Genomic DNA, 16250 nt, shown 5'->3' on the forward strand with positions numbered 1-16250 from the left:
GCACTATCATTGTTTGGGTCATCCAATTATAACATCCTCACAGCATCTCTAAGAAGGACACAAAGTACTAGAGAGGTTCTTCCTGAATCTTGAATAATAATAATAACTGTGGTATTGGTTAAGCACTTATTATGTGGCCTGCACTGTACTAGGTGATCGGATTGGACACAGTCCCTGTCCCACGCAGGGCTCACAGTCCTCATCCCCATTTTACAGATGAGGTAACTGAGGCACAGAGCAGTGAAGTGACTTACCCAAGGTCACAGAAAAGACAAGTGACAGAGACAGGATTAGAACCCAGGTCCTCCTGACTCCCATGTCTGGGCTCTATCCACTGGGCCATGCCGCTTCAAAATGAGGAAAATGTATTTTATACATTCATACCAATTAATCTGTAAATACAGTCTAGATCATGGTTCCAGCCTCCCATTATTGTGTAAGCCCTTTGTGGGCAGGGATCATGTCACCTCTCTTTTTTGCACATGCCAAGCACTTTGATCAATGCATTGCACTCAGTAGGTAATAAATATGATTACTACTATTACAAGGTAGGGACATGTATCAGATTCTATTGGTAGCTAAATCCACTTCTTGGAGGACTCATTCATCTTCACTGGAGTACTGGATGCCTGCTTCATCCAGCCCAGTTTGGATTCCAAATTCCCATTTCCCCCCTCATTATATCACTGGGTCACAAATTATGGAATAAGGAAAATGATGAGGAATATTACATCACCTAAATAATTGAAGAGATGCAGACTCTACCATGATGCGGCTAATAATAAACAGCTGTATTTTCAAATAATTTCCTTATGTTTCATTTCTGATGGAGCTGCGTTTCCCTTCTCTGGTCTACCACACAAGATGTGGGGGGCTGTTGAATTTTTTTTGGCCGGGGAAGCTAGGGGGTATTTTTGATCTGACTGCTTCATGGTGTGTATTTAGACAAAGAAAATTACAAATAGTTGTCCCTTAAATTTTGATGACTTCTGGAAGTTAGATGGTAATCCATCATGATGTGGCTGTAATAATAATAATGATAACAATGATAATAAAAATTATTATCATTTTTTGTGGTATTTGATAAGAACCTTCCATGTGACAAAAACTATTCTTAAGCACTGGGATAGATACAGGACAACCAGACTGGAAACCTTTCCTGATCCATTAGAGGCTCACAGTCTAAGCAGGAGGGAGAAAAGTAATCTGTAATAACCATTTCACAGATGAGGAAACTGAGGCACAGAGAAGTATGTGACTCATCCAAGATCATAGAGCAGGAAAGTGGAGAAGTTGGGTTGAGAACCCAGGTATCCTGACTGCCAGTCCTGTGCATATTGCATATTGCATATTGGCTGCAAGAAAAGGTAGTACCTTGCCATGCTGTTGTGTTTGTCACTTATAGCTCCTGCCATTGGCTTTCTAGATTACCTCTTGGAATTTGACTCCATAGAGGCCTTTGCTTAAGAAGAGCAGCCTGTCTATTGAATGTTCTACCCCAGGATCGTCTAGGCGCCCCACCAGTCTGCTTTCTTCTCACACTATTTGAATCTAGGCTTGATTATTTTTGTAAAATGAACATCTTCTGCTCTTCTTGCCTTCTACTTCATCACAGAGCAGTTGCTGTACATTCTGTGGCCAACCAGTGAATCAGTCAATGGTATTTATTGGGTGCTTATTGGGTACTGAGTACTTTACTAAGTGTTTGGGAATGTAAAGTATGAGGTTTTTTATGGCATTTGTTAAGTACTTACTAAGTCCTGGGCACTGTACTAAGTGTTAGGGTATTTACAAGCTAATCAGGTTGGACACAGTCCCTGTCCTGCATAGGGGTCACAATTTTAATCCCCATTTTACAGATGAAGTAACTGAGGAACAGTGTCTTGCCCAAGGTTACACAGCAGATATGTGGCAAAGTAGGATTAGAATCCAGGTCCTTCTGACACACAAATTGGTGCTCTATCTGGTAGGCCACACTCTTCTCATAAACTATGAGTTGGTAGACTGTTTCCTACCCACAAGGAGTCTGATTTGTGCTGAACACTGCCTTGATGTTGATAGATGAATACATTCCAAGACTTAATTTTGGTGACCCTTCAGGCGGCTTCAATGGAGGTATGATGAAACAACCCAATAATTTGTGTGTGCTTCTTGAGGAAGATCTAGCACTCCTTTTCATTGTAAATGTTGGATACCACACAATCAATTGATGGTATTTATTGAGTGTTTACTGTACACTTAGTACAGCATTGTACTAAGTGATTAGGATACTATAATACAGTAGGTTTGGTAGATAGAATCCCTGCCCTCAGGGAGCTTACAGTCAACAGAGAGAAACAAACATTAAAATAAATTACTTATAAGGGAAATGACAGAGTGTAAGGCTATGTATATATAGGTGCTGTAGGGTTGAGGGTGCTTATAGGGTGGAGTGACTATCAAGTGTTTAGAGGGGGTGTGTGAATATCAAGTGCTTAGTGGATACAGATGCAAGCGCATATGTTGAGAAAGAAGGGAGAGTGTGAAAGGGAAATGAGACTTTGGTCAGGGAAGACTTCTATGAGAAGATGTAATTTTAGAAGCACTTTAAAAGTGGAAAAGCTTTAATCAATCAATCAATTATGTTTATTGTGCCGAGCACTGTAGTAAGTGGGTGGGAGAGTACAATTGAACAATAAAACAGACACATTCTCTGCCCGCACTGATCTTACAGCCTAGAGGAGACAGAAATTAGTACAAATAAGTAAAATTACAGATACATACATAAGCGCTGTGGAGCTGGGGTGGGGGATGATTATAAGGAGCAAGTCAGGGTGACACAGAAGGGAGTGGGAGAAGTTGGAAAGGAGTTCTTAGTCAAGGAAGGCCTCTAAGGCTTTAGAGGCGGGGAGAGTAATTGTCTGTTGGATGTAAAAAGGGAGAGAGTTCCAGGCCAGAGGCAGGACATGGGCAAGGGGTTGTGGGAGAGAGAGGCAAGATCAAGGTACGATGAGGAGGTTGGTGTTATAAGAGCAAAGTGTCTGGGCTGGGTTGTAGTTGGAGAGTAACTAGGTGAGGTTGGAGGGAGCAAGGTGATTGAGTGCTTTAAAGCTGATGGCAAGGAGACTCTATTTGATGCAGAGATGGATGGGCAAGCATGGGAGACCACCAAGGAGTGGGCAAACATGGAAGATGAGGAGTTCTGTTCTAGATATGTTTAGTTTGAGGCATTGGTGGAACATAGGGATGCCTTGAAGTCAGGAGGAGATGTGAGACTGCAGAGGAGAGAGGTCAGGGCTGGAGAGATAAATTGGGAATCATCTTTGTAGAGATGGTAGTTGAAGCCATGGGAGTAAATGAGTTCTCTAAGGGAGTAAGTGTAGATGGACAGTAAAATGGGACCCAGAACCGAACTTGGAGGAACTGCTACTGTCAGAAGGTGGGAGGCAGAGGAAGAGTCGGCGAGAGACACAGAGAAGGAATTTATGGAGGGCTAACTTTTTGCAGAGTTCATACTTCATGCTGCTGCCCGGATTATCTTTGTCCAGAAACGCTCTGCGCATATTACTCCCCTCCTCAAAAATCTCCAGTGGCTACCAATCAATCTGCGCATCAGGCAGAAACTCCTCACCCTGGGCTTCAAGGCTGTCCATCACCTCGCCCCCTCCTACCTCACCTCCCTTCTCTCCTTCTACTGCCCAGCCCGCAACCTCCGCTCCTCCGCCGCTAATCTCCTCACTGTACCTCGTTCTCGCCTGTCCTGCCGTCGACCCCCGGCCCACGTCATCCCCCGGGCCTGGAATGCCCTCCCTCTGCCCCTCCGCCAAGCTAGCTCTCTTCCTCCCTTCAAGGCCCTGCTGAGAGCTCACCCCCTCCAGGAGGCCTTCCCAGACTGAGCCCCTTCCTTCCTCTCCCCCTCGTCCCCCTCTCCATCCCCCCATCTTACCTCCTTCCCTTCCCCACAGCACCTGTATATATGTATATATGGTTGTACATATTTATTACTCTATTTATTTATTTATTTATTTATTTTACTTGTACATTTCTATCCTATTTATCTTATTTTGTTGGTATGTTTGGTTCTGTTCTCTGTCTCCCCCTTTTAGACTGTGAGCCCACTGTTGGGTAGGGACTGTCTCTATGTGTTGCCAATTTGTACTTCCCAAGCGCTTAGTACAGTGCTCTGCACATAGTAAGTGCTCAATAAATACGATTGATTGATTGATTGATTGCAGAGCACTGTACACAGAGGATGCTCCTTCCATCACCCCATTGCCCCCGTCCCACTCCCCTTACCCCCATCCCCTATTCTTGGTTTGGGGATGGGTGGTACCCCCAGTCTGCCCAGTCTACTCCAGCTTCAGCACTGGCCCGCACCGAGGCTCCATCATAATAACAATTATGGTATATGTTAAGCGCTTATTATATGCCAAGCACTGTTCTAAATGCTGGGGTAAATACAAGGTAATCAGAATATCCCACATGGGGCTCATAGTCTCAATCCCCATTTTACAGATGAGGTAACTGAGGCACAGAGAAGTTAAGTGATTTACCCAAGGTCACACAGCAGACACATAGCAGAACGGGATGAGAATCAATCAATCAATCGAATTTATTGAGCGCTTACTGTGTGCAGAGCACTGTACTAAGCGCTTGGGAAGTACAAGTCGGCAACACATAGAGACAGTCCCTACCCGACAGCGGGCTCACAGTCTAGAAGGGGGAGACAGAGAACAAAACCAAACATACTAACAAAATAAAATAAATAGAATAGATATGTACAAGTAAAATAAATAAATAAATAGAGCAATAAATATGTGCAAACATATATACATATATACAGGTGCTGTGGGGAAGGGAAGGAGGTAAGACGGGGGGTTGGAGAGGGGGACGAGGGGGAGAGGAAGGAAGATGCTCAGTCTGGGAAGGCCTCCTGGAGGAGGTGAGCTCTCAGTAGGGCCTTGAAGAGAGGAAGAGAGCTAGCTTGGCGGATGGGCAGAGGGAGGGCATTCCAGGCCCGGGAGATGACGTGGGCCGGGGGTCGACGGCGGGACAGGCGAGAACGAGGCCTAACGGTGAGGAGATTAGCGGCAGAGGAGCGGAGGGTGCGGGCTGGGCTGGAGAAGGAGAGAAGGGAGGTGAGGTAGGAGGGGGCGAGGGGATGGACAGCCTTGAAGCCGAGGGTGAGGAGTTTCTGCCTGATGTGCAGATTGATTGGTAGGCATTGGAGATTTTTGAGGAGGGGAGTAACATGCCCAGAGCGTTTCTGGACAAAGACAATCCGGGCAGCAGCATGAAGTATGGATTGAAGTGGAGAGAGACACGAGGATGGGAGATCAGAGTCTGGACTACTGCATCAGCAGTAGTCCATACGGGATAGGATGAGAGCTTGAACGAGCAGGGTAGCGGTTTGGATGGAGAGGAAAGGGCGGATCTTGGCAATGTTGCAGAGCTGAGACCGGCAGGTTTTGGCGACGGCTTGGATGTGAGGGGTGAATGAGAGAGCAGAGTCGAAGATGACACCAAGGTTGCGGGCTTGTGAGACGGGAAGGATGGGAGTGCCGTCAACAGAGATGGGAAAGTCAGGGAGAGGGCAGGGTTTGGGAGGGACCTCTGCTCTTGCCACTAGGCCATGCTGCTCCTCTTGGTAGTTATGGTATTCGTTAAGCACTTATTATGTGCCAAGCACTATGCGGTAACTGAGGCACAGGGAAATTAAGGTCACAGGTCACACAGCAGGCAAATCGCGGAGTCGGGATTAGAACCCACGTCCTCTGACTCTCAAGCCCATGCTCTTGCCACTAAACTATGCTGCTGCTGCTTCATCTTTCGGGGGTATTGTTGCCCCCCAGCCCCAGCCCTCCAGCTGCGGGAAGGACCTGCGTCCATCCCTTGCCTCTTTCTGATTCCCCGTCCCTGCAGCCAGAAATATTTTTTCCCGGAGCCCAGGAATAGTTCATTCAGAGGCCCGGAAATATTTAATTTCGGAGCCCAGAGATATTTCATTTCGAAGCTCGGGAATATTTAATTCCGGAGCCCAGGAATAGTTCATTCAGAGGCCCGGAAATATTTAATTCCGGAGCCCAGAGATATTTCATTCCGAAGTTTGAGAATATTTTATTCCGAGCCCAGGAATAGTTCATTCAGGGGACCAGAAATATTTAATTCCGGAGCCCAGAGATATTTCATTCCGAAGCTCGGGAATATTTTATTCCGGAGCCTAGGAATAGTTCATTCAGGGGACCAGAAATATTTAATTTCGGAGCCCAGGATAGTTCATTCGGAGGCCCAGAAATATTTAATTCCGGAGCCCAGCGATCTTTCATCCCGAAGCCAGGGAATATTTTATTCCAGAGCCCAGGAATAGTTCATTCCAGAGCCTAGAAATATTTAATCCCGGCGCCAAGAGATAGTTAATTCTGGAGCAGGAATATTTCCCTCTGACCCAGGAAATATTTCATTCCGGAGGCCGGGAATATTTCCCTGAGGGTCTCTCGCCTCTTTGAGCCTCCCCCATGTCCTAACCCTTCTCCTCTCCAGGAAACCTTCATCCCTAGCCCCTCTCTTTTAGACCCGCCCTAAATATCAACAATTCTATTTATACTGATGCTATTGCCGTCTACTTGTTTTGTTTCGCTGTCCGTCTCCCCCCTTCTAGACTGCGTGCCCGTTGTTGGGCAGGGATTGCCTCTTATTGCCGAACTGTACTTCCCAAGCGCTTAGTACAGTGGTCTGCACACAGTAAGCGCTCAATAAATACGATCGGATGAATGAGTGAATGAACGCATGAATGCCCCTCTTCCAACCCGAGGACATCTTTACGCCGTTTGATTTTCAGCTGCTCAAAATGACGGCCTCCGCCCGCTACCTGTCGCGATTGTCGCCGCTGCTGTTGCTCCTGTTGCAGACGAAGCTGCAGGGAACAGGTAAGGACACGATGCGGGCCCTGCGGGACCCGGAGGTGGAGCCTCTAATTGTCCTTTCCTAGCGCTTAGTACAGTGCTCTGCACGCCGTAAGCGCTCAATAAACACGATTGAATGAGTGAATGAATGCCTGGCTCAGACCGGTCAACCGCTAACCTCTACCACACCCAGGGCTGCCCCGAAAACCGCCCCCCTAAAAAATAATCCCTACTTTTCCCGGCCCTGCGATGATGGGGGGGTGGGCTTGGCAGGGAGGGACCCCTCACCCCCACCCCTTCCCCATCCTGACCTCATCAGTGGCCGAGACTACCCCGCATCCATCAGTGCTATTATTTATTAGGAACTCTCAGTGAGCTCCTACTGAGAGCTCACCTCCTCCAGGAGGCCTTCCCAGACTGAGCCCTCACTTTCCTCTCCCCCTCGTCCCCCTCTCCTTCCCCCCATCTTACCTCCTTCCCTTCCCCACAGCACCTGTATATATGTATATGTGTTTGTCCATATTTATCATTCTATTTATTTATTTTACTTGTACATATCTATTCTATTTATTTAATTTTGTTAGTACGTTTGGTTTTGTTCTCTGTCTCCCCCTTTTAGACTGTGAGCCCACTGTGAGCCCACTGTTGGGTAGGGACTGTCTCTATATGTTTCCAATTTGTACTTCCCAAGCGCTTAGTACAGTGCTCTGCACATAGTAAGCGCTCAATAAATACGATTGATGATGATGATGATGTTGGGTAGGGACTGTCTCTGTATGTTGCCAACTTGTACTTCCCAAGCGCTTAGTACAGTGCTCTGCACACAGTAAGCGCTCAATAAATACGATTGATTGATGGATTGATTTAGCCTCTACGCTGGGCAGAACACTGTACTGAGCGCTTGGCAGATTAAAAGTGCCTGGCATAGAGTAAGCACTTAAGGAATACCATTATTATCATCGTTATTGCTATTATTATTATTGTCACCCGTCACCTTGTTTTGTTGTCCGTCTCCCCCTTCTAGACTGTGAGCTCGTTGTTGGGTAGGGATTGTCTGTATCTGTTGCCGAATTGTACTTTCCAAGCGCTTAGTACAGTGCTCTGCACACAGTCAGCGCTTAATAAATACGATTGAAAGAGTGAATGAATGCTTGGCTCAGACAGGCCAGCCGCTAGCCTCTACCAAACCCACGATTTACCCGAAAACAGCCCCCCTAAAAAATAATCCCTACCTCTCCTGGCCCTGGGAGGATGGGGTGGGTGGGCGTGGCAGGGAGGAGCCCCTCACCCCCACCCTTTCCCCATCCTGACCTCATCAGTGGCCGGGACTAGACCCAATCAAACTGGTTACTTACCCCGCAGCCAGTCGATCCATCAGTGCTATTTATTTAGCCTCTACGCTGGGCAGAACACTGTACTGAGCGCTTGGCAGATTGACAGTGCTTGGCATAGAGTAAGCACTTAACAAATACCATTATTATCATCATTATTACTATTATTATTATTATTGTCACCTGTCAACTTGTTTTGTTTTGCTGTTTGTCTCCCCCTTCTAGACTATGAGCTAGTTGTTGGGTAGGGATTGTCTCTGTTGCCGAATTCTACTTTCCAAGCGCTTAGTACAGTGCTCTGCACACAGTAAGCATTCAATAAATATGATTGATTGAATGAATGTGCAAAGCACTGTACTAATTGCATGGGGAAGCATGATAAAATTGATCGACAAGATCCCTGTCCTCGTGAAATTTACAGGGAGATGGACATAAAAATAAATTTCAGATATGAGGAATTATTATTAATAATAATAATCATAATAACGGTATTTGTTAAGTGTTTACTATGTGCCAGGCACTGTACTAAACACTGGGATGGATACAAGCAAATTGGGTTGGACACAGTCCCTGTCCCCCATGGGGCTCCCAGTCTCAATCCCCATTTTACAGATGAGGCAAATGAGGCACAGAGAAGTGAAGTGACTTACCCAAGGTCACATAAAATTGAAACATTCCTGTGACAAAGATGGACAATTAAGAGCTACTGGAGGTGAGGAATTACATCTATTTGGTGGTCCAGGGGGAAAGAGCACTGCTCTGGGAATCAGGAGAACAGCTCAGGTAGAAGGGTGGGTAAAATGACAGCGCTTAGAACAGTGCTTGGCACATAGTAAGCGCTTAAAAATATAATAATTATTATTATTAGTGTTATAAAAAGAAGAAATAACGTTCTGGGGTGGAGTGGAGTTTGCAGGGCTGTCTATTTCATACATCTTTTTCTACTGATGTGGGCGCTACTCATGATACTTGTCCCTGGAACAAAAATCCTTAGTGTTACCTGTGTCGAATGCCAAAGATAGTATTAATTCATTAACTCTATCTATCCCAGCACATATCACAGGACTTGGTAAAGAGCAAGTACTTAATAATTGCCATAATTACAGTTCTAATCTATAATTATTAGTAGTAAAATTAGTATTAGTAGAATTTGAGCAGCTGCTCTATGCAGAGCTCTGTTCTAGCTGCTTGGGAAAGTACAATGAAAGTAATAATAATAATGATGGCATTTGTTAAGCTCTCACTATGTGCCAAGCACTGTTCTAAGCTCTGAGGCAGTGTGGTTTAGTGGAAAGAGCCCGGGTTTGGGAGTCAGAGGTCGAGGGTTGTAATCCCAGCTCTGCCACTTGTCAGCTCTGTGACCTTGGACAAGTCACTTAATTTCTCTGTGCCTCAGTTACCTCATCTGTAAAATGGGTATGAAGACTGTGAACCCCACGTGGGACAAACTGATTACCTTGTATCTACCCTAGTGCTCAGAACAGTATTTGGCACATAGTAAGCGCTTAACAAATACCAACATTATTATTATTATTATTATGCAAGGTAATTAGGTTGTCCCACGTGGGGCTCATGGTCTTGATCCCCATTTTATGGATGAGGTAACTGAGGCACAAAGAAGTTAAGTGACTTGCCCAAAGTGATAAGTGGCAGAACTGGGGTTTAGAACCCATGACCTCTGACTCACAAGCCTGTGCTCTTTCCTCTGAGCCACACTGTTGTCCTCGAGCAATCAACAGTCCGATAGGGAAGGTTCATTGCTCTATTATCATCTGGGAGGGTCTTTCTGAATCATCAAGATTAGTGCCAAAATATAGACATTGGAGTCAGAGGACATGGATTTTAACTCTGCCTCCACTACTTGCCTGCTGTGTGACCTTGGAAAGGTCACCCAAATTCTCTGTGATTCAATTTCATCATCTGTAAAAAGGGGATTAAATATTCATTTTCCCTCCTATTTACACTGTTCGCACCTCATGGAAAGGGGACTGTGTCTGGTCCTGATTATCTTGTATTTTACCAGTGCTTAGTACAGTGCTTGGCACATAGTAAACACTTAACAAATACAATTTTATTGCTACTGCATTTTCAGGGTGCAGAATGCCATACTAGGTATTTGGAATAAATCTCAATTTATTTCATTCTTTGCTTTTTTATCATTTCAATCTGGCTGCTTGTCTGTAACGTGTCATATATTTGACAATTACTGTCTTCTTATCTCCCTCATTAGATTGTTTATTTCTTGAGGGCAGGGCCCATAGTTTTAGTTTTATTGTATTTTCTCAACTGCCTAGAACTGTTCAGTGCACTTACATGCACATCTTTATCCTTGGTTACTTATGCTCCCTGTAATTTATTTTAATGCCTGCCTCTCCTGCTAGATTTTAAACACCCTGAAAGCTGGGATTGTGTCTACTGACACTATTGTACTCTCTCAAGTGCTTAGCACAATCTGTACAGAGAAGTGATCAATAAATATTATTGCTCTGCATGCAGTAAAAACGATAGATTCATTCATTCAGTCATATTTATTGAGCTCTTACTGTGTGCAGAGTACTGTAATAATCACTTGGGAGGGCACAATATAACAATAAACGGACACTTTCCACAATGTGTTTACAGTCTGCTGTAGACAATGGTTATGATGACTCACAGTGCATCCCACGAGAATTAAATGGAGAAAGGTAAGGAGTAGAAAGTAGAAACCGAGGAGAAAACTTGCTCCTAGAATATGTCCTTGAGGGAGATGCTAAGGAACTAAGGATATTGAAAAGACTGTAATACTGTAAGCTTGCTGTGACCAGGGAACATGTCTACCAACCCTGTTGTATTACACTCTCCCAAGTGCTTAGTACAATGCTCTGCAAACGGTAAGTGCTAAATAAATACGATTGACTGACTGATTGATTGATGAACTGGTTGGGAATTTGTGTTGCTACTTCTGAATTTAACCCTCCCTTCCCTTGAGCAGGGGAGACCATAAAGAAGCTTGTGAGCCCCTTGGGCTTTAGGGTCATATGCCGTGCATCTTGTAGAGAAAAGCCAGCCACTTATACTTTATAGTCACTTTTCACCAAGGCCCTGTGCTGCTTCACCAGCAGTTTCAGTGGCATCAGGCTGCAGTGGGCCGCTGCATCAGTGCTTTTGGTGATGAGTTGCAGTGTAGTCCTGCACCAGCGCTTTTGGCAGCAGGCTACGGTGTGCTGCTACACCAGCACCTTCGGCAGAGAACTTCGTTATGTTGCTGCATTGGTGGCTTTGGTGGCAGGCTGCAGTGTGGGCCTCATTGGAAGCAGTGTGGCTCACTGGAAAGAGCACGGGCTTGGGAGTCAGAGGTCGTGGGTTCTAATCCCGGATCTGCCACATGTCTGCTCTGTGATCTTGGACAAGTCACTTAGCTTCTCTGAGCTTCAGTTGCCTCATCTGTAAAATGGGGATTACGACTGTGAGCCCCACATGGGACAACCTGATCACCTTGTATCCCCCCCAGCGCCTAGAATAGTGCTTTGCACTTAGTTAGAACTTAACAAATGCCATTATTATTAGCGGTTTCGGTGATGGATGCAGGGCGCTGCTGCACCAGTGCTCTTGCTGTGGGGCTGCAGTGTGCCATTTCACCACCGCTTTTGGCAACAGACTGCAGTGTGCCATCGCACCAGTACTTTTGGCTGAAGCAGTGCCCCTGAGCATAGGTTGGGCAGGGATATAGGCCTTTTCCACTGCCCTCTCTGAAAGAGGAAAGGGGTAGGTTAACATTAGGAACTGAGAGTGCAGCAGAATGATTTAAATAGACAGAGCAGTGCGGGGAGGACTAGTAAGAGCAGCCCCACCCCACTTGCAGCCGGCCTCAGTAATTGGAGGAAGCCAGCCGGGCTTAGAGAGCCCTCCCAGGGCAGTGGGACAAGACGTTTCAGAGGTGTCGTTGCTGCCACGGCTACCATCATTTATAATAGTGGTATTTTAAATTGTGATTTACAATTTGTTAAGCATTATGTGCCAAGCACTATACTAAGCACTAGGGTAGATACAAGACAATCAAGTTGGATATGGTTCATTCATTAAGTTGTATTTATTGAGCGCTCACTGTCTGCAGAGCACTGTACTAAGCGTTTGGGAAGTACAAGTCGGCAACATATAGAGACGGTCCCTACCCAAAAACGGGCTCACAGTTTAGAAGGGGGAGACAGAAAACAAAACAAAACAAGTAGACAGGTGTCAAAACCATCAGAATAAATATAATTATAGCTATAGGCACATCATTAATAAAATAGAGTAGTAAATATGTACAAGTAAAATAAAGTAATAAATATGTACAAATATGCACAAGTGCTGTGGGGGGAGGAAGGAGGTAGGGCAGAGGGAGGGACGGGGGCGATGGGGAGGGGAGGACAAGGAGAGGAAAAAGGGGGGGTTCAGTGTGGGAAGGCCTCCTGGAGGAGGTGAGCTCTCAATAGGGCTTTGAAGGGAGGAAGAGAGCTAGCTTGGTGGATGTGAGGAGGGAGGGCATTCCAGGTCAGGGGAAGGACGTGGGCCAGGAGTCGATGGCAAGACAGGCAAGAATGAGGCACAGTGAGGAGGTGAGCGGTGGCAGAGGAGCAGAGGGTGCAGGCTGGGCTGTAGAAAGAGAGAAGGGAGGTGAGGTAGGAGGGGGCAAGGTGATGGAGAGCCTTGAAGCTGAGAGTGAGGAGTTTTTGCTGGATTTGAAGGTTGACAGGTAACCACTGGAGATTTTTGAGGATGGGAGTGACATGCCCAGAGTGCATTTCTGTACAGAGATAATCCGGGCAGCAGAGTGAAGTATAGACTGAAGCGGGAGAGACAGAAGGATGGGAGATCGGTAAAGAAGTACAAGTTCTGCTTGTACGGTTCTGCTCACATGGGGCCCACAGTCTGAGTAGTAGGGAGAATTGGTATTTCACCTCCATTTTACAGTTGAGGAAACTGAGGCACAGAGAAGTCAAGTGACTTGCCTCAGGTCACACAGCAGGCAGGTGGCAGGGCTGGGATTGGAACCCAGGTCCTCTGACTCTCAGGCCTGTGCTGTTTCCTCTAGGCCATGCTGCTTCTTCACTGCCTTTTCTTCATTTCACCGCCCATCTTTTCTGCCTCAGCACTTTGTTTTGAGTGACTTTGCCCGTCCATTAGGGGGGAACAGACCCTCACCCAGGCCTATTTGCCTCTGTGTCCCCTCAACCTCCTGGACAATAGCCTGGGCCCTGGGGAGTAAAAGGGTGATCTAGTGAATAGAGCACAGGCCTGGGAGTCAGAAGGACCTGGGTTCTAATCTCGGCTATGCCACATCTGCTGCATGACCTTGGATAAATCACTTCATTTCTCTCTGTCTCAAATTCCTCATCTGTATGACTGTGAGCCTCATGTGGGACAGGGACTGTGGCCAACCTGATTAGCTTGTATCCACTTTTGCTGGGAGCTGAGGAGGAGGTAGGAGGCTTTGATTTCTGTCCTGAGAAACCTAAGGTTTAATTCTCTGCATGTGGTAAATTATTTTCCCTCTCCAAGTTATACTTGGGAAAAGAAAGGTTAGTGTGGGTTAACTTGATTACTGGTGTCTTTGGTAGATGATTTTAACCTAAACTCAGATTTTCAGGTATGCCTCAAGCAGTTCAGGCCCAATTTCCCTGGAATTAAGGATGGTTTCCAGGTGGGTGGTTTATTGAATCAGTCCTAAAATCCTTCAGGAGTGGCATCTGATTATCTTGTGAATCTTTCCTTCAATATACTATGTTTGTGTGTTCTCTGGCTAGTTTGTAGGGGCAGCTCAGTCAAGGCTTCTGGAATTTATACAGCTGTCTTAATGGGATCTCATGAGGAATTTATAGATCCATACCACCATAGAGAAGGGAATGTACACTCTCTGAGCTCTGCCAACAGTTCTCTCTCCACCACCCCAAATGAGATTTTTTTCCTCACTCTTTTCAGAAAAAATAATATTTCTAAGAACTGTGGTTAACAAAGTGCAGAGTGATTTACTTTCAAGCACACTTCAAGAAGTTGGTGAAAAACAAAACCAATTCAGATCCCACTGGAAATTTCATGAGTCTCAATGCCAACTGAAAAATGGAACACCCTGAGTTTATCAGAACTCTTATCTTTTGATCTGAGCTTTCCCCATAATTAATCATGTCCACTATGGGTTGGATATGACACAAAAACATAAGACAACAACAAGACAACAATTCATTGAGCATTGTCATGTGCAGAGTACTGCATTAAGCGCTTGGGAGAGTACAATACAATAAAGAAGGTAGACACAAAGTTAAGTCAGTTGCCAGAGTTTATCCAGCTGGCACATGGCGGAGCTTAGATTAGAACCCAAGTATCCAGACTCCCAGTATTATGCTCTTTCCACTGGGCCACCCAGATAGTTGGACATTGAAGCATCACTCCCAAGTAACATTTTATCATTAGAAAAGGCTAGTGATATTAGAAAATGCTACAAATCTTTCCCCTTAATGCTGAATGAATTAGGTAAGTCAGGTTAAGGCATCTTTTCTCCTACTTTCATCCTACTTTCATCCTTCTGTGTCACCTTTGCATTTGGATCTGTACCCATTAAGCACTTGATATTGACCCCACAGCACTTACAAACATATCTATAATGCATTCATATATATATATATTTTAAAATCTATCTCCCCCTCTAGACTATGAGATCTCTGTGGGCAGAGAACATGTGACAGGCTGCTACTCCTAAATTGTTTTTTCAGAGAGCCTGTCCTACCTCCCTCACATCCTCCAGTTCACAGCTGTAGCGGCTATGGTGGGGTGATAGATTCTTTCTCTTCCTGTTTTTTTTTCTATGCTGTCTTCTTCCTAAAATAGTCTTTTTTAAATGTAGAGTGTATTCGAAGAGATGAAAAAAAATGAATCCTAGAAAAAAATGTTTATCATTGACACAATTGTAAAGGATTAGACACCAAAACTTCATGTATTACTTGGGTGTAACACACAGGAAACAGCAGCACCCAAACAAAGTCAAGCCCACAGTCGCAGGCACAAGCACATATTTAGAAATCAACAATCCCGTGCAGTGACTAGTATGGACATGCACACTGCACACACACACACACACACACACACACACACACACACACACACACAGACTCACACAACAAATTCCACACATATTCCATTCTGAATATGTCAAGAACAAAGACATCTCTTTTAAGTTTTGCAACATTTCCATTGGTACTGGAAAGGGAGCCAGAAAGGTCCATCAGGCAACCCCTTGAGCTTAATAAAGAAACTTATCTGAAAATAACATTGGGTAGAGGGCCTCTTGTGGAGAAGAGAGGGGAAGTAGAGAACCAAGACAGGGAAGAAGAGGAAGAGAAACAGATGGGAAGAGGAGAGAGAGGAAAATCGAAGTGGAAAAAGGAGAGGGAGGGGGAGAGAGTATTCCCCCTCTGTTACATCATCATCATCATCATAATAATGACAATAATGGCATTTATTAAGTGCTTACTATTTGTAAAGCACTGTTCTAAGCACTGGGGAGGTTAAAAGGCGATCACATTGTCCAACAGGGGGCTCACAGTCTTAATCCCCATTTTACAGATGAGGTAACTGAGGCACAGAGAAGTTAAGTGACTTGCCCAAAGTCACGCAGCTGACAATTGGTGAGGTCAGAATTTGAACCCATGACCTCCGACTCCAAAGCCCGGGCTCTTTCCACTTAGCCATGGCTCTGGTGAGGCAACTCCCACCTTTGCTAAGTGACAGTGGCTGCTTGAGTGGCAGAGGAAGATGACAAAGCTGTGTCCCTGGGAGATTTGAGGCAGCTCCTCTGGCTAGCATCTCAGGAAAGGAGCCCAAGCTGCTCCTTTTTTTTTCTTAGTTCATTCATTCATTCAATCGTATTTATTGAGCGTTTACTGCGTGCAGAGCACTGTACTAAGCGCTTGGGAAGTACAAATCGGCAACATATAGAGATGGTCCCTGCCCAACAACGGGCTTACAGTCTAGAAGGAGGAGACAGACAACAAAACAAAACAAGTAGACTGGTGTTAATACCATC

General features: G+C 45.3%; 1 protein-coding gene across 3 annotated transcripts in view; it reads left to right on the forward strand.

The window, feature by feature from the left end:
• The window catches only part of LOC119929902 (hepatocyte cell adhesion molecule-like), a 50229-nt gene that overhangs the window by 10936 nt on the left and 23043 nt on the right, over positions 1 to 16250 (forward strand). For 2 of the 3 annotated variants that reach the window (XM_038748249.1, XM_038748250.1), the window contains exon 1: positions 6699 to 6905. In XM_038748249.1, coding sequence (XP_038604177.1) covers positions 6770 to 6905 — 136 coding nt within the window. In that variant the 5' untranslated portion in view covers positions 6699 to 6769. Of the gene's footprint in view, positions 1 to 6698; positions 6906 to 16250 lie in introns of those variants that run through there. The other variant, XM_038748251.1, reaches the window with a different exon arrangement.

Source organism: Tachyglossus aculeatus, chromosome 6, assembly GCF_015852505.1.
Source record: "Tachyglossus aculeatus isolate mTacAcu1 chromosome 6, mTacAcu1.pri, whole genome shotgun sequence".
In the NCBI taxonomy this organism is placed as follows: Eukaryota; Metazoa; Chordata; class Mammalia; order Monotremata; family Tachyglossidae; genus Tachyglossus; species Tachyglossus aculeatus.